Here is a 25508-nt window from a genome sequence, read left to right as displayed (position 1 = left end):
GAATCAAACCATGACCTCCTGGTTCATAGGTCAACACTCAACCACTGAGCCACACAGGTCAGGCTCAAACTTCAATTTTCTACTTGAGTCCAAAAAGGAGAAGAAACTGAGAGTAAGGAGGCAGACTCTTGTGTAGTGACTTTAACCCTCCAGGTTAACATTTCAGTAACGCTATTAAATAGACTATGGAGAGAGCTGGAGGTAGAGGGGCTGAGTCACAGGGCAGGGTAAAGAGTGGATGTGGGAGGACAGAAGAAAAACCAACACTTATATGCTGTCGTGTCTCACAGCTAGCACCTTGGTTCAGGCCTCACCCTTTCTTGCCTGGCTTAGGGCAATGGCTTTCCCGCCTGTCCTCTTGACTCATCTGGTACATTGCCTTGGTAAGCAGATCTGTTTCTAAGAGACTGTATTCATTCAGCACTGGATAATACCCGAGTCCTGCAGTGCCAAGACCCTTTCCTCAGAGACCTTATTAGTAAAATACCAGATATATACTCGAGGATGCCCAAAGGAAGGCCTTACTGGACCACGATTTACTGATGCTAGACACATTTTTAAATATCACGGAATCGACTTGCAACGTCTAAACGCAAACAGGCAGGTGGAAATGGACTGAGGCTGCATCCTGCCTCTCCTTCCTGAGGACCAGGTCGCTCTGTTTGATACGCGAATGCTTCAAACCTTTTCTCCACAAGGACATCGGCTACAGCGACCTGGGCAGGCAGTTGCCCGGGGCCTTGGACTATCCCACCGCGCCGGTAGGGGAAGTCCCTCAGTGCAGGCACACATCCTGGGCACCCCTCGGCTTCTTCCACGTGGGCACCGACCAGGGGTGGGGGGGTGGGGAGGTGGGCAGCGGAGAGCGCAGGCGCGGTGCCCGCTCCGGCGGCGCCCCTCTCCCCGCCCCGCCTGGCAGCCTCAGCGCCCGGGCCGGCCGCCGCGGGTTTCCTGGCTCCGTGCTGCGCGGACTCTGCGGGCTGAGCGGTTGGGGCGGCGGGCAGTCCGGGCGGGAGGACCCAACGCGCCTTCCTCGCCGCGACACGCAGGTAATCGGGCCCCGAAAGCCGGAGGGACTCTGACCCTGCCTGGGACCCTGACCCCTGCCTGCCTGGCCGCCCCATGGGAAAAAGTGGGAGCGCGCCGCGAACCCCACAACCCGTTTGTAGCCACGGCACTTGCAGGGAAAGAGTCCCCCCTGTTTTGGGGTTGGGCGGCCCGGGAGCAAAGCGCCCCGCCCTCTGCTCGAGGTCTGAGATGCTGCGGGGACCCCAGGCACCTGCGCTGCTTTCTAGGGGAGTCAGCATCAACTACGACCCCTGCACCCCCACTTCAAACCCCCCCGCCCCCCGTTTCCTGTCGCATGTTTGGGTCCTCCCCCAGCCTCCACGATAAAGGCCAGGGGCTATTGCTTTCCTCTGGCCCAGGAGCCCATCCAAACAAGGGTGAACCCCTATGGAGTCACGGGTTCGATTTCAAATACAATTTTTAAAAAAGAAAAAAAAGAAAGAAAGAAAAAGAAAAAAGAAAGAATCCTGGGTGGTTTTAGAAATATGGCCACAATCAGAATTTTCCGTTAGTGTCTTGTCTCAAGGTCTATGATTCTTGAATGCCAGTCCATATGGATTGAGATTTTTCGTGGAGAAGAAACAGTTTCTAGAAATCTTTCAACAATGAGCAGACAGTGGAGGAAGGGACAGGCGGTGGCCGGGCGGCTGGAGGCCCAGGACCCGGGGGGAGAGCGGGCCAGCCGCCGGGCGCTGTAGGGTTTCTGCGCCCCGCGCCCCGGGCTGGCCCCTCTGGAGAGGAGGTGTGGACAGGAGGGCCGCGCTGGCCGGCAGGAAGGACGCTCCGTGCCGGGGTGAGTGCGGCCGCTGCACGGACCTGCATCTCCGGCCAAGCTTTTGCGGGGCTTGCCACGGAGTGGGACGGAAAGCCCACTTGTGGGTGATGATTGAGAGCCACGAGAGAGTGACGCACTAGCAGGAGAGGGCTGGGGCCGCCGGGGAAGGGCAGGCTCTGGGGCTGTTCGGCCGGAAAAGACTTTGATGAGGCTAACCGTGTCCGTGGTGCTGAAGTGCCTCAGGCTCCTTGGTCTGCCTAGCAGTTCTGCTCTGCACCTTTGCCAGAAATAGCCCATCTCCAAGGCAATGGCCAGAATGGAACTGGCCTCACACATACACCGCAACCCTTTGATGCTAGTTTCCCAAGGGCAAACGTGAGTCGCCATAGGGTGAGATAAATAAAGCGTATACCGAACAGGCTTGATTACCTATATGAGCATAAACATGAATCTCATATATACTTATGTAGGATAAACGTATGTACATATGCGCAAAAACAGCACACATGATGTAAGCATAACCAATGGACAGAGAAAGCAGGGGGGTGAGGGCATGTACAGGAGTAGGGTGGGGAGGGCAATGGTGGATATGGACACATATGCAATACCTTAATCAATAAAAAAATTATTAGCACACATGTAAATACATTGATCCATTTTCAGCGCCATCATTCACTACAAAAGTCACCCACTTTTCCAGAGGTGTCACTTCCAGGATGTTATGGACTACTGCTATAGTTCCATTCTTTTTTTTTTTTTTAATATATTTTATTGATTTTCCACAGAAAGGAAGGAAGAGGGATAAAGAGCTAGAAACATTGATGAGAGAGAAACATCGACCAGCTGCCTCCTGCACACCCCCAACTGGGGACGTGCCCGCAGCCAATGTACATGCTCTTGACTGGAATTGAAGCTGGGACCCTTCAGTCTGCAGACCGACGCTCTATCCACTGAGCCAAACCGGTTTCGGCTATAATTCCATTCTTATCTCATGTTTCTCCTGCATTATTTTGATTATAAAATCAAAGTACCATTTTTCATTGCCACACATATTTTTCTTTCTGCGGTTCTGCTCCTAGCAATAGATTGTCCAACTAACCAAATTGTTACATTACCTGACACTGACTGCTGGCCACTGGCATGGGTATGGGAAGGAGAATGATAATCACACCAGTACCTCCTTCTCTTTTCTCACTTTTCATCTATTTACCTTCTAGTTTGGACACAGGAAATACCCTTCTACGTGGGAGGGAAATGTCAAAGATGAGCTAAGATCACAGAGCTTTATATTTTTTGTGGACAAACATTTTATTTTGTCTTATAAATGTTAATATACATATATAATTTTCAAAATTTGGCACTTACATAGAATTATACACATTGAACTATTTATTTGCTCTAGTTTCTCCTATAGTCATTGTTGTTGTAGAATTATATGTGATCAATGGGCCTGTATAGTAGTTTATATGCATTTAACACTATTTCACAGTTTTAATTACATATGAACTAAATCCACATGCCAGACATCTTTACTACAGTTTATTTAATCATTCCTGACTTATCAAAATCACTTGCTTTGTATCTCTTTCCTTTTATTTAAAACTCCAAAGTACCAGCAGCTTTACTGAACTCTGATTTTTATTTTAAGAACTTGATAAATGAGCCCAGCTGGTATGGTTCAGTGGTTGAGCATTGACCCGTGAACCAAGAGTCAGGGTTCGATTCCTGGTCAGGGCACATGCTTGGGTTGCTGGCTCGATCTCCAATAAACGGTGTGCAGGAAGCAGCCGATCAATGATTCTCTCTCATCATTGATGTTTCTATCTCTCTCTTTCCCTCTCCCTGAAATAAAAAAACACACACATATTTTAAAATGTTAAAAAGAGCTTCATAAAGAGCTTCATAAAGCAAAATAGATAATCAAATTTCCCATTTATTTTGCCTCTGGTCTCCGTGTAACTCTGATGAGCCATTGTTCAACACAGGGTGAGGATCCCAAAGGTGAATAAGGCTGCTGATGGTGGTAATGAACTAAAGCCAAGTACTCACATTACTTTTTGGATCCCCTTAATTTCGAGTGAGGAGATAGAAGATAAGAGTTAGGTTGCAGAATGGTGGCAACCAAAGCTCTGAATCACAGAATTAGAGGTTTCCTGTTAAGAGAGTGACTTTATCCAACACCGGCCAGCTATGCTACAGGACTCATTCTCCTAGCGTTTGTTGAGTCTGGCATTGTCCTAGGACCTGGGCATACCAAGAAGATAAGGACATGATCGATCTCTGTTCTTGGGATAGTAACACTTTATCAGGGGTTAGTGTTGCACACACAATTCACAGTGATGCTGTATGGTAGGCACTGTAACAGAGCCCTGTAGAAAGTGTTCTTGAACTCAGAGGAGGAACAGATTATTCAGTGAGAGGCTTCTCCAATAGTTCCTCAGGAAGATTGTGAGGATGTGAGTGGTAGTTTGCCTGAGATTGTTTTGCTTGGTAATAAATAGTTATGGCCTCAAATTGGGCTGGAAGATGACAGCCTGGATTTGCAGCCTGGCTGCTGCAATAAGCACCGATGTAAGCTTCACTTACTGTTATTATTATTATTATTATTTGAATAATGTTAGTTTCTACTTTGTTGGGGTTGCTGTGGGATTAAATAAGATAATAAATTTAGAGAATTTGTTAATATAAGCCTGGCATATAGTCTAGTCTTTTTTGTTTTGCCTCCCCATGAAGTTGCATGTAAATCATTCAGGACAAATGATTATTGTTCCTATTGTCAGAGCTCTCAAGGGTAAAATGACTATGTAAACTCTTGTGTCTCCTAAAACTGTGTGATAATTCTAATCTGGAAGTTTCTCTTTTAATGTATCTTAAATCCCAGTCTGCCATTTTTTATCAATTCTCATGCTATTCCCAAGCAAAATAGGTTTAGTCTGGAATTATCATTACTTTTGCTTTGTTCTTTAGTACTCTGATGTTAAAGCAAATAACTTATTTAATTTTATAATTTCCTCCCTTTAATGTGTATAACACTTGTGTCTGTTTTGTGGCATGTGTTACTATAGATATTTTTTCTCAAATGAACATGTAAGTTCTTTAAGTTTCTCTCTTTTTTAATTTTCATCCAAGGATATTGATTTTTAGAGAGAGATAGGAAGAGAGAGAGAGAGAGAGAGATCCATCAATTGCGTCCCTACTGGGGATCAAACCCACAACCTAAGTATGTGCCCTGACTGGGAATTGATCCTGCAACCTTTTTGTATACAGGAGGACGCTCCAATCAGCACAAGAAAGTTTGTCTTCTTAATCTTATCTCTCATAATGTCTTAGCATTGAAGACACTCAATAAATATTGATTAAATTACTGCCAGAACAGCTGCTGTAGTCTCAGGCTGACCTCAGAAATACCATCTCCTCAATAGGAGAGATTATAGAAAAGCATGGTTATCCAATTTTCCCCAATTAATAAAGTGACATTGTAGGAGGGGGTGGGGGGAAGGAAGAAAAGAGTGGTTAAAATGGTGAGAAGAGCCCAAGCCAGTTTGGCTCAATGGATAGAGCATCAGACTGTGAACCAAAGGGTCCTGGGTTCGATTCCTATCAAGGGCATGTACCTCAGTTGCAGGCTCCTCCCCAGCCCAAGCCCTGGTTCAGGGCGCATGCAGGAGGCAATTAATCGATGTGTTTCTCACATTGATGGTTCTCTCTGTCTTTTCCTCTCCCATTCTCTCTAAAAATCAATGGGAAAATATCCTTGGGTGAGGAAAAAGAAAAAAAAAAAGGATGGTGAGAAGACTGAAAACCAGACTTATACATGAAATAATAGAAAAAAGAGGAAATTTTCAGTCTGGAGAAGAAAAACCCATGATAGGAAGGTAGGAAATAGTAGTTCCTGATATTAAAATGTTGTCATATGGAAGAGGGAATTAGTTATTGACTCCAGAGGAAATATATTAGAACAGCCTCTGAAAATTATATGGAGAATTTTGACTCAATGTTAAAAAATAACTTTCTAACAATCAGAACGACTTCCAGGTGGCTGCTTTTAGAAGGAGTGAGCTTGTGTTGTATGAAAGGAGAGAAGGTTAGAAGGAGTGAGTTTCCTGTTTTCATTGGTATTGAAACAGAAACTGTACTATTATTGGAAATGTTGTAGAGGATATATTAGCAGTTACTTAAAAAGGAATTCAAATAGATGAACCTCAAAATCTTTTTCAATTTTCATGATGCTTAATTCTGTGTATATTATTAAGGTATTGTATATAGTTTACCCCATATTAAATATAGACATGCTAGTGTATATATCATATACTAGAGGCTCGGTGCACAAAATTCGTGCATGAGAGGGGGTGTCTCTCAGCCCAACCTGCACCTTCTCCAATCTTGGATCCCTCTGGGGATGTTTGACAGCTGGTTTAGGCCCAATCAGGCCTAAACTGGCAGTCAGACATCCTTCTCACAATCCGGGACTGCTGGCTCCTAACCACTCACCTGCCTGCCTGATTGCCCCTAACTGCTTCTGCCTGCCAGTCTGATTGATACCTAACTGCTCCCATGCTGACCTGATTGCCACCTAACTGCTCTCCTGCTTGGCCCGATTGCCCCCAACTGCCCTCCCGTGCTGGCACAATTGCCTCTACCTGCCCTCCCCTGCTGACCATCTTGTGACATCACCTAGGCTTTTATTATATAGTATGTGTGTATATAAAGGTAGATATACATTTGTAAATATGACTTATATAGTCTCATTATCACAATTTTGTCTAAATTAATGAAGGGTGAAAATTACTTTTCAGTCCTGGTCAAGTGGCTCAGTTGGTTGGAGCATTGTCTTATACACCATATAGTTTTGGGTTCGATTCCTGGTCAGGGCCTCCTGCATACTCCCTCCTGGGGATGGAATCTGCAACCGTGGCATTTGCCCTAACCAGGAATCCAACTGGCAACTTTTCTGTATATGGACGATGCTCAACCAACTGAACCATACAGGTCTGTGCTGTGACCATTCTTCATTCCTTCCTTTTTTTTAGTGACCTTGACATTTTTTAAAGTTCAGGCAATTAATTTTGTAGAATGTCTCTCATTTTGTCTGATGTTTCTTCATGATTAGATGCAAATTATACATTTTTTATAAGAATATGGTAGAAGTGATATTGTGTTCTTTTCAATTTATCTTATTAAGAGATACTCTATTGATTTGTCTTTTTGCTACTGATGTTTACTTTGATGACTTGATTAGGTGATAACTTCTTCACTGTAAAGATATTTTTTTGTAATTAATTAGCATTTTGTGGGGAGATACTTTGAAACTATGTAAACATCCTGTTCTTCAACAAACTTTCAGTCATTTATTTTATGATGATTTTTGCTTGAATTTATTATTATTGTGCTGATTGTCAAATGGCATTTTTTCTAAATTCAACATTTATTTTACATTTACTAGTTGGTATTCTATTGCAAGAAAGAGTTTTCTCTTCTCTTTTTATTATTTATTTATTTATTTATTTATTTACATCAGTATGGACTTGTGGATTTCTGTTTTACTCAGTGGATTATAACCCATTATTATTATTATTATTATTATTATTACTATTATTATTGATTTTGATGCTGAAATTTGATCATAGGAATCCCATTCAAAGCTGGTTTTCATGTTCTTTGACACAGATATATTTTTATTGAAGTACTTTTTAGTGTAAGATGTTTTAGGTTCATCTTGAACTTTTCCTGCCCCAACCATTTCAGTCATTTCAAAAGCTATTTCTCTAACCAACCTGATTCCTTTTAGTAGAAAATGTAAAATCTGGGTTCTAGGTGTGGTTATTGCTATTGGGTGTCCTTATTTTTAGGCTACTATAGGAGATATAATCAGGAAAGTGACAAACGCATATGCACATACATCTCTATTTCTATAAATATAGAAATCTCTTTATATTAAATTAATCTCTATATTAAAATTGATGAATTTTTTAAAAATATATTTTATTGATTTTTTACAGAGAGAAAGGGAGAGAGACAGAGAACCAGAAACGTCGATGAGAGAGAAACATCAACCAGCTGCCTCCTGCACACCCCCTACCGGGGTTGTGCCCGCAACCAATGTACATGCCCTTGACTGGAATCGAACCTGGGACCTTTCAGTCCGCAGACCAACACTCTACCACTGAGTCAAACCGGTTTCGGCAAAATTGATGAATTTAATATCTCCAACTCTAATACTACAGGGTTCATTCTAGTCTTCACCTTTTTTCTATTTGTAACTTTCTTCTCTAATGGTGATGAATATGACTTCCATTATCAATATATTTAACTACGTGCTCATTTCCCTTTTATATAACCAATATCCTGAACTCATGGGCCACTCCTTGGCCCCAACTCCTCCTCATACACAGTCCTTTGGCCTCCCCAGCCTCCCCACAGCCTCAAGTTAGTTACACAGCTAGAAAGTGATGGAGTAGGGAAAAAAATTCAAAGGCGCTAATTACTTTATTGGGTCTTCAAGCCCAAGGGCATCTACCGTATTTTTCGGACCGTAAGACGCACTTTTTCCCCCCCAGAAGTGGGGGGAAAAAGTCCCTGCGTCTTATGGTCCAAATATAGCCTACACATATACTTTTAAAAAAAAGTTTTTTTACTTGCCCGGCTCTGTGTGGTCTCTGTGTGCTTGCCCGGCTCTAAAATGGTTCTAAATGCTGCTGTTTACTTTACAGGGTTGATTACATGTGTTTATGACTGTGATGTTGGGTTTTAATGCACATAAAATATTTTAGGACACTATTTGTTTCAGAATCTTTTTTTCTTCATTTCCCTTCTCTAAAAACTGGTGTGTCTTATGGTCCGGAGCGTCTTATGGTCCGAAAAATACGGTACTTGTGAAACTGCTCCTGTGAAGTTGCTCAAGGAAATGAGGCCCTTGGGCTAATGAGATGAAGATTTAACCAGGCAGAGTGGCAGCCCTCAGGGTTGTGACTTCCAACCTGGAAACTTGGAGAATGAAGAGGCAGCCACCTGCTAAGAACATTTCTCCAAAATTGGTACAGTTCGGGAATCAGTCAACCAGTACCTCTGGTGTTACAATGTTTAGTTACTGTATGAAGAGCACGTTCCTTTAAGACGGAAACATAATCACTGTGCTATATTCCTACAGAGGGAAATGTTGCTTTTATTAGCAGTCTCTTAAATTGAAATTCTAGGAGGTGGATGATAGTGTCTATTGTTTTAGTGCTGACTTCATTTCCTGGTCCAGAAGATCAGAAATCTGTTCATGTTTTAGAAAACAGTATGAGGTCCATCTGTTCAGGTCAGATTTTTTCCCCATTAACACGAAAATTTATGGAGTGGTAACTTATGTAAGAAAAATCAATGGTAATTATATCCTTTGTTGCCATTTGGAATCCACATTATTTTTTGTTGTTAGTCACAAAATATAGTAATATAGGCACATATACACAATGACTTAATTCTTTCAACACTATGTATGATAGAGGCATCCTCTTTAGTTTATTTAGTATTTCACCTCTGTTTTGATTTGGGTTCTAGACACCATCGATTCAAATTCTCTCGGTAGCATGGTCTGTTTATCCACAATTTTCCTTCCAACAGAAGTTACAGAAATATAACAGTTACATTTGGCTTCCTGGGTGACTATTCTGGTCTGTCTGAAATACAGAGCAATATTTTGTTTTTTTTCTTCTGATGAAAATAGCTTGATTCTCCCCCCTCCACCTCCTAATTTTTAAATATGTAGTTATGTAGAAAAAAATTTTAAAGTAAAAGGAAAGAATCCTGAATAATTGAAATCTCACCATAAATATAGATATACATTGTTTTATTTAAATAGAACCATATCATAAGTACTCTTTTATACATTTCTTTTTACTTAGCAATGAGACATGAAGATTTTTTTTTTATGTCAAATAAGATACACAATACATCATATTTTGGGATGACTGCATAATAGTGCATTGATGTTTTTATTTAATGAGTCTCCCATTAGAGGACAATTATTATTTTCAATTTTTCATTATGCAAAGAAAGCCATGATGCATATCTTTGAATGACATCTTTATGTACTTTACTAGTGATCTCCTTAGGATATATTTCTGGAAATGGCATTGCTGGGTCAAAGAGTGCACACCTTTTAAATTTTGATAACGTTGCTGGTAAAGTTAACACTTGATAAGATGGATTATACTGTGCTTGTCCCTATCAATGATGGGATATATATATATAGTCCATATATATATATATATATATATATATATATATATATATAGTCCATATATATATATATATAGTCCATATATATATATATATATAGTCCATATATATATATATAGTCCATATATATATATATAGACTTTAATAAATCTAAATCTAGCTATGCCACTTAACAAACCAAGTTTTGCCAGTTTCATTTAAAATTTGACTTACAATATGGTTTGAAACAAAATGGCATCTGGTCATCATTTTAAAATTGCTTTATCTTATCTAAGGTTGATAAAATATGGTATAAGGGGATGTGACTGAGTTGCAATTTCATTGTGTAATATATCTAGTGTGAAGACTGTTATGATTAAATGAAATCAAATTTTTAAGAATTTGGACTAATTCTTTGGCATTTCCATAAGTCCTATCCTCAAGAGGGATTTCAGTCTTGGCTTTCTCTTGGATAAACAGCAGCAGGTACAGGTTAAATGTGAGCAGGTGGTATATGCAGTATTTGAGAATAGACTGTTGATCCTGGGTATTCTATTTTTGTTTGGGAACTGATGTATATGTCCTGGGGGGTTGGCAGGCTTCTTTGCATACAGATAGGCTGTTTCATTTTTTTCTCATGAAAGTTAGGTAAAAGATAAGCAACCAATACGTACAACTTTAACAAGCATATCAGAATAGCACTGTAATCCATTTTACATTTAATTAGCAACTAACCTAATTGGTGATTTAACCACTTAGATACATACACAAAGAACATGGAAATAGAAAAAGATCGTTTTATTTCTGCCCCTTCCCCTTCCAGCAAAGACTCCCTGCCACTCTTAAAAAGATTTACCAAGAATAGCTGAATTTAAAGATGATGCCTCATTGCGTTTAGCTGATTTGCTTTTTTAAAAGACAGTAGGACAATGGTAGATGATAAATCTGTGTTCATTGAGAATGGCATATTTTATGCAAATTGATAAGTCCATTGCTTCAGAGATGACAATGGCTCTTTCCTGGAAGGGGAAGTGTCAATTATAAATGGTGAAAGGCTTCTGCATTCCAGCAAGTTCTTAGCTGCCAGCCGACACATTCATCACAGCGTGCCAGAATGGATTTTAACACAGTACGACATAAATTGCTCAGCCCCAAATCAGGCATCATTACCTTCACACAAGCCAAATCAGCCTTCTTGTTTGAAAACTGCCACATAGGCTTTTTTTCAACCTTAGTTAACCTCTTCCTTTCCTGGTATACATGGTTCATTACAATCTACTAAAGTCATTAACCACCATTGGGTATAAAGGAGTCAGGCTTCTCAGTTCATCTTTTCTACTTCCCTTTCCCATCAATCCCCTAACCCTTGCACCCATTCCATCAGATTTCTCCTTACCTCACTTCATCTCCAAGTTTCTTAGCTATAATTTTCTCCTCTCCTATAATCCAGATTTACAGAGATCAGCAAAATCCTCAGGCCTTTTCCATTCTCCCATAGCCCAGTTTAACCCAACTCTTCTTAGCCTCTTTAGACCACATTCTACTTTGCTCCTCCCAGCCTGGCCCACTCTGGAATCCAATATCTATAATCCAATATCTTTCCTGGCTCAACTAAGCAGCCTTCATTCCCAACCCAAATAGCCATACCCCCAGCTTCAGCCTCATCCAGCCTCACGAAAGCAGCCTTGACCCACATCCTCTTGGGCAGCTTTTGCTTTTCGCTCAAAATAAGAATTTCCCCCCAGAAGCATTCCTCTTTTAAGCTGATGTTTGCTAACATGCTGAAGAACTTATTCTTCAGTCTTATGTGTCCCAAGTCTCTCCTAGCCTAGAATAGGTAAGCTGTCATCCAGTGTTGGTGCTGTTGTGCATTTGCTGGCATTCAGAGAGTGATCCTCACAGATGATGTCATATTGGCCTGTTACCAGCAAAGTACAGTGATGATAATAGATTTGGACTTATTTATCCCCTGATTCTTCTGAGTAATAAGGTGCATTTGTGAGATGGTTGACAGGAACAGGAGGCTCAGTCAATGGCTGTGGTTATAAAAGTTAGCTATTCCTATAAGAACGGAGCTATTTCTAAAGAATGAACTGTCAAGCTCAGAGCACCAAAACCAGACTGCAAAATGCAACAAGCTTGCCATTCCTCAGCCACAGAGTAAATTATTTTTTCTCAAGAGCAAGAGACTCATAGAGAGAATGAAGGATTTCATATTCTACTAATTTTTTCGAACTCAATAACAGTTTATAATAAGATCAATAACTGATTAATAATGTGGCCCAGCTGGTGTGACTCAGTGGTTGAGCGTCAACCTGTGAACTTAGGAGGTCATGGTTCGATTCCCGGCAGGAGCACATGCCCAGGTTGTGGGCTTGATCCCCAGTACGGGGTATGCCGGAGGCAGCTGATCAAAGATTCTCTCTCATCATTGATGTTTCTATCTTTCTCTTCCTCTACCTTCCTCTCTGAAATCAATAAAAATATATTTAAAAATAATGTGGATATAAACATCAGAATTCATCTCCAACTACTCCCTTTAAATTGGCTATAGACTGGTTCTTTTTTCCATATAGTAATTTGTGGACATGACTAAGGGTGGTAATTTGGTTTTTATCCTTATTTCTCCCTGGGTGGGTGGATGATTCAGGATCTGCTTCAAATAACAAGGAGGTATGATGAATGGGCTTTCTATTTTTATTATTATTTTTTAAAGATTTATTATTGAAAGTATTATAAATAACTCCTCCCACCCCCATTTGACCCCTTTTAGCCCACACCTGCCTTCAGCCCCAGGCCTTTACCACACTATTGTCTGTATCCATAGGTTATACATACGTGCATTCAAGTTATTTGGTTAATCTTTTCTCACCCACCCACCCCTGCCTTCCCTCTGAGATTCAACAGTCTGTTCCATGCTTCTATGACTCTGGATCTATTTTTTTCAACAGTTATTTTGTTCTTTAGATTCCACATATTAGTGAGATCATATGATACTTGTCATTCTCTGGCTTATTTCTCTTAGCATAATACTCTCCAGGCAGGACTTTCCTATTTTTAGATTGGAAGTTCTTTAATGATGTAACCCAAATGAAAGTTATCTCAATCCAAGACTTTGCAGAGATTCTGCCCCCTCTCCAGGTGAGTCCTAGCTGGGTTGTTCTCATAATCTTGGGCCAGCATAGAGTCCAGGAGTAGGTCAAACTAAGAGATGGGGGTTCTTCAGGGATCTGGAACCAGTCTCCCTGTACACAGAGTCGGAATTGCAGCCGAATTGCAATGATAACAGTGTGAGTATGATTCCAAAGGTGAAGTCAAGATAGAAATGGGAGAATAAATAGCAGAGCCTGTGATAGCTGATATCAGGATGGGATGAAGTTCAAGGAACAGTTGTAGAATACAGTTCAGGACTGAGTGTTTTTGTTCAATAAGCATATATTAAATGCGTTTGTTTACATTTATGAACACAATATGAATGAAAACTCTTTTCCTTTCATAGAAATGACCAGGCCACAAAGGAATGCTCTCTTTGGTGCCTCAATCTCTTGAAAGAGTGGATATGGCAGATTGAAAGAGCCACCATGGGCTGCACACAACTCAAAAAACTTGAGATGTTCTCACAAGTCCTGCCCAGCATGGATGTGGGAAGAGATTGAGTGATATTATGAAGGCTCTTGACTTCTCTGTGGCTCTGAGTCTTCTCAGAAATAATAATAATTAATAATCAGAGGTCTAAGTTAATATTAGTGCTTGCCCCTTGGCCTGGAATTTGCTAGTTGACTCTAGGTGAAGATTTGAGTAGAAGTGGTTGGCAGAGTGAACAGAGTATTTAAAAGAGTTATAAGAAAACAAATTTGTCTTGATAATTGCATTTCCAGAGCAATCACATAAAATAGTAAAAGATAGCTTGAAAGAATTATTCAGATTTTGTCCCAGTTAGCAGTCCTAAATCCATATTTATCACTATTGGCAAGCATTTCTCCAGTACGAGCTCAAAGTGCTGTCTACCCATCGTTAAAGAAGTTATTATTATCTCAGTCTACCAACCAATGCTGGGAGATTCTTTAAAAAATCTATTCTAACTTTTTTGACAAATTGTAGGCTATTTTTTCCAAATAATAACTACATGAGGAACAAAATATAGGCACATTATCTATTATAAATTACTATTATACACAATCCTATCTCATCAAGAAAAGAGTTAATAGCAATTTAAGGCTATTGAAGGGATTACCAGCATTACCTTCGGTCTTTGATTCATTAGACTGTCATTATGTGTGAATGAATACTCTTCCATAAATTTCAAAATATTAATGCTTTACTGGCATCTATATTACAATAATATTGTTAAAAGTAGAGTAGGCAGGAAAGGTTCCTTGACAACAGGAATCAGTTGTAAATATTACATGGTTTACCTGTGTGTCTGTATATCTGACAGGGTGTAGTTGCAGATAACAAAACTCACTCTTTGAAAGAGGTATAATATTAGGAATCAGAAAGAGATATAACACAAGGAATCAGAAGTTTTTAAAATCATTGGAAGGGCTGGAGGAGCAGATTTCAAGCGGGATCTCCAAATATATTTCCTAGAAAGCATCGTTTTACACTTTAAAAATCTCTAATTTAGCAATTCTTGGGTTTGTTTTTTGTGTGTTTTTTTTTTTAATGTTCACCCGAGGGTATTTTCCCCCATTTTTAGAGAGAGTAGAAGGGAGAGTGGAGGGGGAGAGAGAGAGAGATACATCAATTGGTTGCTTCTGCAAGCTCCCTGACTGGGGATCAAACCCACAACCTCAATATGTGCCCTAACTGGTAATTGAACCTGCAGCATTTCGGTGCATGGGACAACACTTCAACCAACTGAATGATCTGGCTGGGGCAATTTCCCAGATCTTAAAAAAATTCTTTTCTAGGAGATATCAATGATTACATGCAGGGAGTTCTTTTGTATATATACCTTTTGTGAGTTTTCTAGAATAAAAATATAATCTTTAGATGTTCACAGAATTATGGTGTTTTTTGTTAGCTGTTGTAACAAATTACCTACAAACCTGGTGGCCTAAAACAACACAAATGTATTATCTTGCAGTTCTATAAGTTAAAAGTCTAATACGTGCATCACTGAATTAAAACCAAGGTGTTGGCTGGATGTGTTCCTTTCTAAGAGGCTCAACGGGAGGACCCATTTCCTTGCCTTTTCCAGTTTTAGAGAGTGCCCATATTACTTGGCTCCTGACTCCCTTCTATAATATTTTCAGTGTCAGCAACAGCAGGCTGAGTCCTTGCATTGTATCATTCTGACCTTGCTTCTGTTTTCACATCTCCTGTTTCTGTCTTCTACTTTTAAGGGCCCTTCTGATTATATTGGACTCAACTAGATAATCCAGGGTAGTTTTCCTATTTTAAAATTAGCTGATTAACAGCCTTAATTCCATCTACAACCTTACTACCCTTTGTCATATAAGTATTCACAGGTTCTGGGAATTAGAATGTGGACATCTCTATGGGGGTTGAGGAGTTGAGGATCATTATTCTGCCTACCATGGATAGTTACTTTGCAGTGTAGTATAGAAGATCTGGATCTGAATCTTGTCTCTGCCATTAACAGATTATATCACCCACTGGCTTGCAAGTGACCTAACCTCCCGGAACCTATTTCCTCACATTAAAATGGAGATTATAATACCGACTTTATAGAGTTGTTTTGATCTTTAAATGGAAAAATCAAGTTCCTAGTATATGCCTAGCACAGAGAAGGGTTAAATAAACATAATTATTATAATTATCCTATATAATAGAGGTAATATGCAAATTAACCATCACACAAGATGGCCGGCAGGGGAGGGCAGTGGGGAGGGACCAGGCCTGCAGGGGAGGGCAGTTAGGGGTGACTGGGCTGGCAGGGGAGGGCAGTTGGGGGCAATAGGGCCAGCAGGGGAACAGTTAGGTATCGATCAGGCTGTCTGGAAGGGGAGTGGTTACAAGGTGATCAGGCTGGCAGGCAGAAGTGTTTAGGGGCAATGAGGCAGGCAGGTAGGCTAGTGGTTGGGAGTCAGCAGTCCCAGATTGTGAGAGGGATGTCCGACTGTCAGTTTAGGCCCGATCCCAGATTGGAGAGGGTGCAGGCTGGGCTAAGGAACACCTCCCCCCACCCAGTGCACAAATTCTGTGCACCGGGTCTCTAGTATAATTATAATTAGAGAATCCAGAGCCATATTCAGGACCAAACAATCCAAAGAACACATCCCAGGTGCTTGGGTGCATCTGTGCTTGATATTTCTTGTCGTTTCATTTTTCTTTTAACTCTAAATGGTTACCTCAAATCCTTTCAAAACCAAACAGTGTATTGAACCTAAATAAATACACAAACATGAATAAAGACACACTTTATTTCACTTTTAATCTCAGCTAAGTTCACTCCATAGATCATATCTGAATGGAGAACAAAGACAAACATGAATACTCTTGATTTATCTCCTATTTGTTTTTCCACCATCTGCCTCTGGCCATCAAAAACCATTTCTTCATTTACATTCAATAGGAAGACTTCAAAGTTGTTATTTGTTCATTTTCACATATGTGGCTCTTCACATAATGGTTATGGATCTATTCTTGCATAAAGGATTAGTGGCAGTTGGTCATCCCATTTGCCTTGCAGCTCTCAGAAAGTTGAAGTTTATGATTAACCTATTGTGTTCAAAGCCCACTGTTGGACCCATGTTAACTAGCCATTAAAAGTGATATTGTAGAGTATTTAATGACATGGAAAAATATTTACAATGTATTGGTAAGTAAAGTGGGCGAGTTATAAAATAAGTTATAGTGTTTGATACCATTTTGGGGGGAAAATGTCCACAAATACAAAAAGGCCTGGAGAGGGTCAGTAGTTATTTCTGAGTGGTAGGATTCTGAGTGGTTTTTATTTTCTTTACCACATTTCTCAATTTTCTACAATAAACGTATGTTGCTTTTGTAATAGGGATAAGTAAAAAGTTGTTTTTTACTTAGAGATCTGATGATGGTAAATAGCTCCTGAGTGAGAAGCTTGTCCTAATCAAGCCCAGAAGCCTGATGAGGAACTACTGTACACTTGGTGGTGGGACTCACTTGACTGGACCAAACTTTGAGATGTGCACTGGAAAGCAGGGAAATAGCAACAGAAGTTAATTCTGGTGATGCTCAAAGATATACAATATATCTCTAGTACCCTTCCTACTTGATTAAGAATGGTTTAATTAAGAAAAGCAGATACGCATTACTTAAGGAGCAGATTCAGTTATACCTGAAGAACTTAATTTTAAAGGAAATAAGGGAAACCTAGCAGCAGAAATAGAGTTAGCAGTACAGAAGCCAAATACACAAATTCTCTTTTAGCCAAACTGCATACCTTAATGCTTTATCGTTCCTGCATATCGTTAAGGACTTTAAAGTGTTTTAATGAATAAGGCTCCCTATTTGAGTCATTAGACTTGTAAATCCATTTATATTATTTATATTTTGTTAAGAAAATTTGCTTCACTTAAGAAAATAGTCCATTAATTCATTCAATAAACACTTAGTAAACTCCTTTCTCATGCCAAGAACTGTGCTAGATGTTGCAAATATAATAATTAGTGATACCTAATTTTAATACCTGTGGGGTTAAAACCCTTACATTATACTGAAAGGGAAAGACAAAAACACAGTTGTAATTCAAAGCAATATATTATATGATTGAAGATATAATGAAAGTCCCAGGGTGGGTATATAACTCAGATTGGGGTAGAAGGTAGCCTAGGAAATTTTTCCAGAGAAAGTGATATTTAATCTGGGCCTTGAAGAATGAATAGAAATTTACCAGATGAAAAAGCAGGAAGAGAGTATTCCACAAAGTAGGAACAGTATGTAAAAACCCAGAGACATGAAAGAGCAGATCATATTTAAAGAATTTCCTGTAGTTTGTTTGGAATAGCCAGAATTTATGAGCATATGGAAGACAAGCAGAGCATGAGGCTGTGATAATGTGTCAGCTAAGTAGGTCAAAGATTACTTTGGATATTTTCAGATAAGATTTCCATTTAAATTGGTGGACTTGAGTAAAGCCTTCCAAAATGTGGATGGCCTCTTCCAGTCAGTTGAAGGCCTGAATAGAGCAAAAGACTACCCTGAGTAAGAGGGGAATTCTGCCCTAGACAGCCTTTGCCTTTGCACTACAGCACTGTCTCTTCTCTGGGTCTCCAGCTTGTTGTTCCCCACTGCAGATTTTGGACTTGCTAGCCTCCATAATCGTATGAGTAAATTTCTTTTAAAAATTACATATATGTCTCCTATTGATTCTGTTTCTCTGGATAACCCTGACTAATCCAGAGGCTAAAGGCAGAGAGGATAGGGAGACTTCTTCTGAACATTTCTATAGTTTATTTATTTTTTAAAAATGTATTTTATTGATTTTTTTTACAGAGAGGAAGGGAGAAGGATAGAGAGCTAGAAACATCAATGAGAGAGAAACATCAACCAGCTACCTCTTGCACATCCCCTACTGGGGATGTGCCAGCAACCAAGGTACATGCCCTTGACCGGAATCAAACCTGGGACCTTTCAGTCTGCAGACCGAAGCTCTATCCAATGAGCCAAATCTGTTTCGGCAACATTTCTATAGTTTATATTATCAAAGGAAACTATGTTTTCAGTTACCTAAAGTTACCATTGATTGAGCAATGATACCAAGAGAGCAGATGTGGCTATGTGGGCCTATAAGATCCCATAGAAATATCAGTAGTTTTTTAAAAAAATATTTTAATTTTTTTTTTAAATTATAGGTTACATTCAATACTATTTTGTATTAGTTTCAGGTATACAGCATAGTGATTAGATAAGCATACACCTTCCAAGTGTTCCCCCTGCTATTTCCACTACTCAACTGGTACCATGCATACTTATTATTGTTGACTATATTTCCTATTTTGTAACTACTAACCTGTGCTTCTCAATCCCTTCACCTTTTTCATCTAATTTCTCAAAGCCTCTCCCCTCTGGTAACCATCAGTCTATTCTCAAGTCTGTTTCTGTTTTGTTTGTTCATTTATATTACTCTTTAGATTCCACATGTAAGTAAAATCATGTGATAGCTATCTTTCTCTGACTTCCTTATTTCATTTAACACAATACTTTTTAGGTCCATCCATGCTATAGCAAATGTTAAGATTTCACACTTCCCCCCCCACCCCAAGTAATATTCTTTTGTGTGTGTGTGTGTGTGTGTGTGTGTGTGTGTGTGTGTGTGCTTTTTAATCTTCTTGTCTATGAATGGGCATGTGGATTGCTCCCATGACTATCATAAATAATGCTGCAATGAACATAAGGGTGCATATATTCTTTGAATTAGTCTTTTGGGTTTCTTCAGATATATACCCAGAAATGGAATTGTTTGGTCATAAGGTAGTTCCATTTGAGGAAACTCCATACTGTTTTCCACAGTGGCTGCACCAATCTGCATTGCCACCAACAGTGCACAGTTCTGTTTTCTCAACATCCTTAACCACTGCTTGTTTGATGTATTGATGGTAGCCATTCTCATAGGTGTGAAGTGATATCTCATTGTGGTTTTAATTTGCATTTCTCTGATTAGTAACATTGAGTATCTTTTCATGTCTATTGGCCATCTGTATATCCACTTTGGAGAAGTGTCCATTTAGGTCCTCTGTCCATTTCTTCATTAGATTTCCTTTTTCTCCTCTTTTTTTGAGTGTTGAGTTATATAAGTTCTTCATAAATTTTTCTTACTAACCCCTTATCAGATGTGTCTGAGATTTTTCTCCTACATTCTACACAGATATTTTGTCATCATTACCACTGTTTCCTGTCAGAGAACTATGATTTCAGGAAAATGAAAATAGTTTCTTTTCTGAAAGAGAGCCTAGAAGCAGATTATTTTTTCTCTAAAGCAGTGGGCTTTAACACAAAGATACAGACTTGAAAATTTTTAATAAAACACAACAAATGCCACCAGGCCGGTGGGGCTCAGTGGTAGAGCATGGACTTAAAAACCAGGAGATCACAGTTTGATTCCCCAGTCAGGGCACATGCTGAGTTATAGGGCATGCAGGAGGCAACCAGTTGATGATTTTCTCTCATCACTGATATTTCTCTCGTCCTCTCCCTTCCTCTCTCAAACAATAAAAATATATAATTAAAAATAAACTTAAATGCTGCCTCTAGTCCTCCTGATTCTCAGGAGGTGCAGTGGGAAAGAGAGAAAAGAATCTGTTTTCCAAGTGGGAAGTTAAGGGTTATGCCTTATCATTCCAGGCAGGGTTCAGAATAAGGAGGGTAGAATCATGCTGACAGCCTTTGGGGCCTCAGTACAGGAGCCCCTTTTCATCAGTTCAGAGGAAGGAGTGGCTTTTCTCAGCAGGTCTCAAGAGAAACATTTAACAGCACAGATTCTATGTCTGTCCTGTTGTCTCAAGATAGCCTGGAAAAGATGGTTGTCGAGGCCTTCATTTTAGGTGGCCAGTTAGGTTGTAGTCTTTTCACATTCATTCATGGCAAGGATGTTTAAGTACATTGGGGCTGTTTTGGTATAAGGTAATAACCTATCAGCTCTTTAGTGTCAAATGTCACATTAGTGCCTACATTTAAACCACTATATTATAATCAAGTTTCAATAGCCAGCTTTATACCTAAGACTTTTTACCACTTTTAGGGATCAAGCCAATCAAAGGGCAAGATATAACTGGAAAATGTAGTGCAGCCTAGCCAAGTTTAAATATCAAAAAGCCATCACACAACATGAGCCAATATATTGGTATGAGACATATGTCCTCTTCCTTTTCCTTCCTCCATGTGCCAATAAACCAGGGGAGCTAGAGCCTAGAAGAGGGATATGGAGGAAGTGTCCCAGAGGCAGACCATATTGCTATCTCAACACTCTCCAAAGGGAGGGGAGGGACGGAGTAAAATAACAGACCACATCCTCTCCCTATTCATGGCCTTGGAGCTGTAAATCTGGCATGCAGTAGGGAAGGGAAAAGCTCTGAGTGGATATATCATAATTTTAACAATGGACAGCAAGTGGGAAGTTATATGATCTGAAATATCATTAAGATACTGGATGACTAGCAAGGAAAGGAGATTTAATATAGCAAGTTTGGGTCCAATGACTGGAGATAAAACCCTACTGAGCGGAGACAACTAAATAACAAAATGATTAGATTACAAAAATTAGAAGAACTAATGCAGATACTAAACAAAGAAGAAAAATAAGTGGTTAGAGTGATTAGGGAAGGCTTATTTCTGAAAAAAGGATTGGGACTGAACCTTCATAAAAGATGAAAATTATTTAGAAAGTTGGAGCAGAGGGGAAACTATTGAGAATAAAGACTTAGAGAAATGATATATATGTGAGGAGTGAGGAAAGGGAGAACAATGGATTGAAGTATGTGTATTAAGAAACTAAGTATTGATAGGAGCTACACTAGATAGGGACTTGAAAACTAGGCAGAGGAATAGAGAATGGGGAAGCTTAAGATAAGTTTTTGTTTTGAGTCTTTTAAAGACAGATTAATATAATAGTGGTAGAATACAGATGTATTCTGGGGGAGAAGGATTGAGATTCAAGGCGGCTAGTTAGGATGCTATTGCAATATTCTAGATAGGAATTAGCAATAACAAAAACAGAATCAAAACAGAACAAAACAGAAATGTAAAATAGAATTGAAGAAAGAAAAATATTTGAAAGACAAAAGATAGCCCAGCCAGTGTGGTTAAGCATCAAAACCTCTGAACCAGGAGGTTACAGTTTGATTCCTGATCAGGGCACATGTCCGGATTGCAGGCTCGACCTGGAGTGGGCAAGAGACAGCTGATCAATGGTTCTCTCTCATCATTGATGTTTCTATATCTCTATCCTTCTCCCTTTCATTTTGAAATCAATAAAAATATATTTTTAAAAAAGATAAGAGTGATGACTAAATGGAAGTATGGTGCCAGAAAGGATAATTCAGAGTATTCCTTGGTTTCTAACTTGTGGAACTGGAAAATGTTGGTATTACAAACATGAGTGAGGAGACCATGACTATTAATTCAATTTGTGATTATTGAAATTGAAGTCATGATTTTTTGTTGTTGTTAATCCTTATCCCAGGATATATTTTTCCATTGATATTTTTAGAGATAATATTGAATAGAAGGGGAATGGGGACAGACACAGAGATAGAAACATTGATGACAGAGGCATCGACAGGTTGCCTCTCTCATACACCCCAACTGGGGCCAAGGATCGAGCCTGTAACCGAGGTACATACCCTTGACCAGACTGGAACCCATGACCCTTCAGTCTGCAGGACGACATCCTAACCACTTAACCAAACAGGCTAGGGCTGAAGTCATGATTTGAAGAGGAAATGTCCTGATACAAATTGGAAAAAAAGCATCAGATTAATGTGATAGGAATAGGCACTAAAGACTGCAAGTGGAAGGTACAGGCAGAGAAACTGAAAGACCTGGAGGCATATGTGGTGTTTTTTTAAATAACTTCTTCCAACTGAAGGTGATGTCCTTCAGAAGAGAAAGGAATAAATAGGAATAGAGCAGTTGGCTATCCAGATGGTGTCAAAGAACAAAATAGGATTTGATATCTGGACCATGGTTTAAGACCTTGGAACTGATGAGTTTTTGGCAAGGAATAGGAAATATATCATGAGGACAAAAAAAAAAGGGGGGGGGGTTTCTTTCCTTCTTCCTTCCTTTCTTTCTTTCTTTCTTTTTTTTTTTTTTTTTAGAGGGGAGAGGAGGAATCATTTGAAAAGAAATTGTTCTTGGATGGATGGATAATGAAAGAGAGCTGAGTGAACAAACAGGTTTTTTTTTTTAAAAAAAATACATATTTAATTTATTTCAGAGAGGAAGGGAGAGGGACAGAGCGATAGAAACATCCATGATGAAAAAGAATCACTGATCAGCTGATTTCTGCACACCCACACTGGGGATTAAGCCCTCAACCCAGGCATATGCCTTGATTAGGAATCAAACTGTGACCTCCTGGTTCAAAGGTCGATGCTCAATCACTGACCCAAACTGGCAAACACAAGTTTTTAAGAAAAGAATAACATTGTAAAAGATATCCAGTGATTCAAAAAAGTTAATTATAAGAGAAAGGAAACTAAACTTATTGTTAACATTTGTTGAGAGTTACAGTATGTTAGCACTGTGGAAAATTTTTTATATGAATTAATCTCATATAATCCTTACAAGAAACTTAACTTTTTCCCACTCAAAAATGTGTCATGGACATCTTTTCATATCAGTAAAAATCTGCATTGTTGTTTTTAATGCATAAATAGCATAGTGTTCCATTGAGTGAAGTAAATCCAGTAAAATCTCAGTTAAGAAACATATTGTCCAAATGGTCATCAGGAAGGTTTTACACCAACAATGTATGAATGTCACTAAATCCGTTTTATTTTTTAATTTCTTTGTATCCATATATCTGAAAAATGTATGGAGAGCCTAGAATAGATGTTAAAAAAATCACTATAATTTGTAATATAAGGCGAATTCTGGTATTATACATAAGTGATTTTACAAAAGACTTAGACTTATCTACCCATAATTTATAATATAAACACATGAACATAATGAGAAGGAAAGTTCTGATCTAGGTTATGTTTTTTCTATTGGATGGGTAGCCACACAGGTAGGAATGAAAAGATGGAAAAACATTAGTTGTCAGCAATGTAAAGATATGAAATAGAGCTGAATGAGTCAAGGAATAAGCAGAATGAGAAACAGGGGCAGACTTAAGATGAGAAAAAGGTCGATCATTTCATTGGGACTCATACATCTGATAAGCCATATTCCAATTATCTCTTCCTGTTACTTAAAAAGAAAAACTCCTGTGAGACATCTGTAATACTGTTAACAATAAAAATATATACATATTAGTAAAAGAACTGTTACAAACTCAGTCTATTATTGAATTGGTATATATATTAGAAATTAAAACTAAATTTCAATTGAATATGTATATTTGTCTTTTTTTTTTTCTTCTTAAATAGAACTACCTGAAGAAATGGATACTCCCTCCAAGAAATATCCAGTTAAAAAACGAGTGAAAATACATCCTAACACAGTGACAGTGAAATACACTTCTCATTTTCCCCAGCCTGGGGATGATGGATATGAAGAAATTAATGAAGATTATGGAAATTTTATGGAAGAAAATCCAAAGAAAGGCCTGTTGAGTGAAATGAAAAGAAAAGGAAGAACTTTTTTTGGAACCATGGATACCCGACCTCCACCAACAGAAGACCCCATGACAAATGAGATTGGACAATTCCAAAGCTTTGCAGAAAAAAACATTTTTCAATCCAGAAAAACGTGGATAGTGCTGTTTGGATCTGCTTTGGCTCATGGATGTGTAGCTCTTTTCACTAGGCTTGTTTCTGATCGTTCTAAAGTTCCATCTCTAGAACTGATTTTTATCCGTTCTGTCTTGCAGGTCTTATCTGTGTTAGTTGTGTGCTACTACAAGGAGGCCCCCTTCGGACCCAGTGGATATAGAGTACGACTCTTCTTTTATGGTATATGCAATGTCATCTCTATCACCTGTGCTTACACATCGTTCTCTATAGTTCCTCCCAGCAATGGGACCACTATGTGGAGAGCCACAACTACAGTCTTCAGTGCCATTTTGGCTTTTTTACTTGTAGATGAGAAAATGGCTTATATTGACATGGCTACAGTTATTTGTAGCATCTTAGGTGTTTGTCTTGTCATGATCCCCAACATAGTTAATGAAGAAAATTCCTTGTTAAATGCTTGGAAAGAAGCCTTTGGATATACTATGACTGTGATGGCTGGGCTGACCACTGCTCTTTCCATGATAGTATACAGATCCATTAAGGAGAAGATCAGCATGTGGACTGCACTGTTTACCTTTGGTTGGACTGGGACAGTCTGGGGAATATCTACTATGTTCATTCTTCAAGAGCCCATTATCCCCTTAGATGTAGAAACCTGGAGTTATCTCATGGCTATTTGCTTCTGTTCTACGGCAGCATTCTTAGGAGTTTATTATGCCTTGAACAAATTCCATCCAGCTTTGGTCAGCACAGTACAACATTTGGAGATTGTGGTAGCAATGGTCTTGCAGCTTCTAGTGTTACACATATTTCCGAGTGTCTATGATGTCTTTGGAGGGATAATCATTATGACTAGTGTTTTTGTCCTTGCTGGCTATAAACTTTACTGGAGGACTTTAAGAAGGCAGGATTACCAGGAAATAGTAGACTCTCCCATTAAATGAATACCTGATTATTATTTTCTTAACCATTAACTGTTATTAATATGTACACTGCCATTTTAATATTCAGCTATTTTTTTTGTGTTGTATAATTGACAGAGTGCTATGTAATATTTAATTAATATATGCAGATATAGAAACTATATTCTAGTCTATTATATTAAAAAACAAACATGAAATATA

General features: G+C 39.1%; 1 protein-coding gene across 1 annotated transcript; it reads left to right on the top strand.

Moving 5' to 3' along the window:
• The first annotated feature begins 899 nt into the window (after positions 1–899).
• On the top strand, positions 900–25508 carry SLC35G2 (solute carrier family 35 member G2). Its single transcript, XM_036431361.2, has 2 exons — positions 900–1049; positions 24079–25508. Exon 2 carries the CDS (start codon positions 24093–24095, stop codon positions 25326–25328), a length of 1236 nt encoding a protein of 411 aa, XP_036287254.1. The 5' UTR covers positions 900–1049; positions 24079–24092; the 3' UTR covers positions 25329–25508.

This window comes from Pipistrellus kuhlii, unplaced genomic scaffold (genome assembly GCF_014108245.1).
Source record: "Pipistrellus kuhlii isolate mPipKuh1 unplaced genomic scaffold, mPipKuh1.p scaffold_m20_p_11, whole genome shotgun sequence".
NCBI lineage: Eukaryota > Metazoa > Chordata > Mammalia > Chiroptera > Vespertilionidae > Pipistrellus > Pipistrellus kuhlii.
The sequence above is the reverse complement of the archived record's forward strand: the minus strand, read 5'-3'. Positions and strand labels throughout refer to the sequence as shown.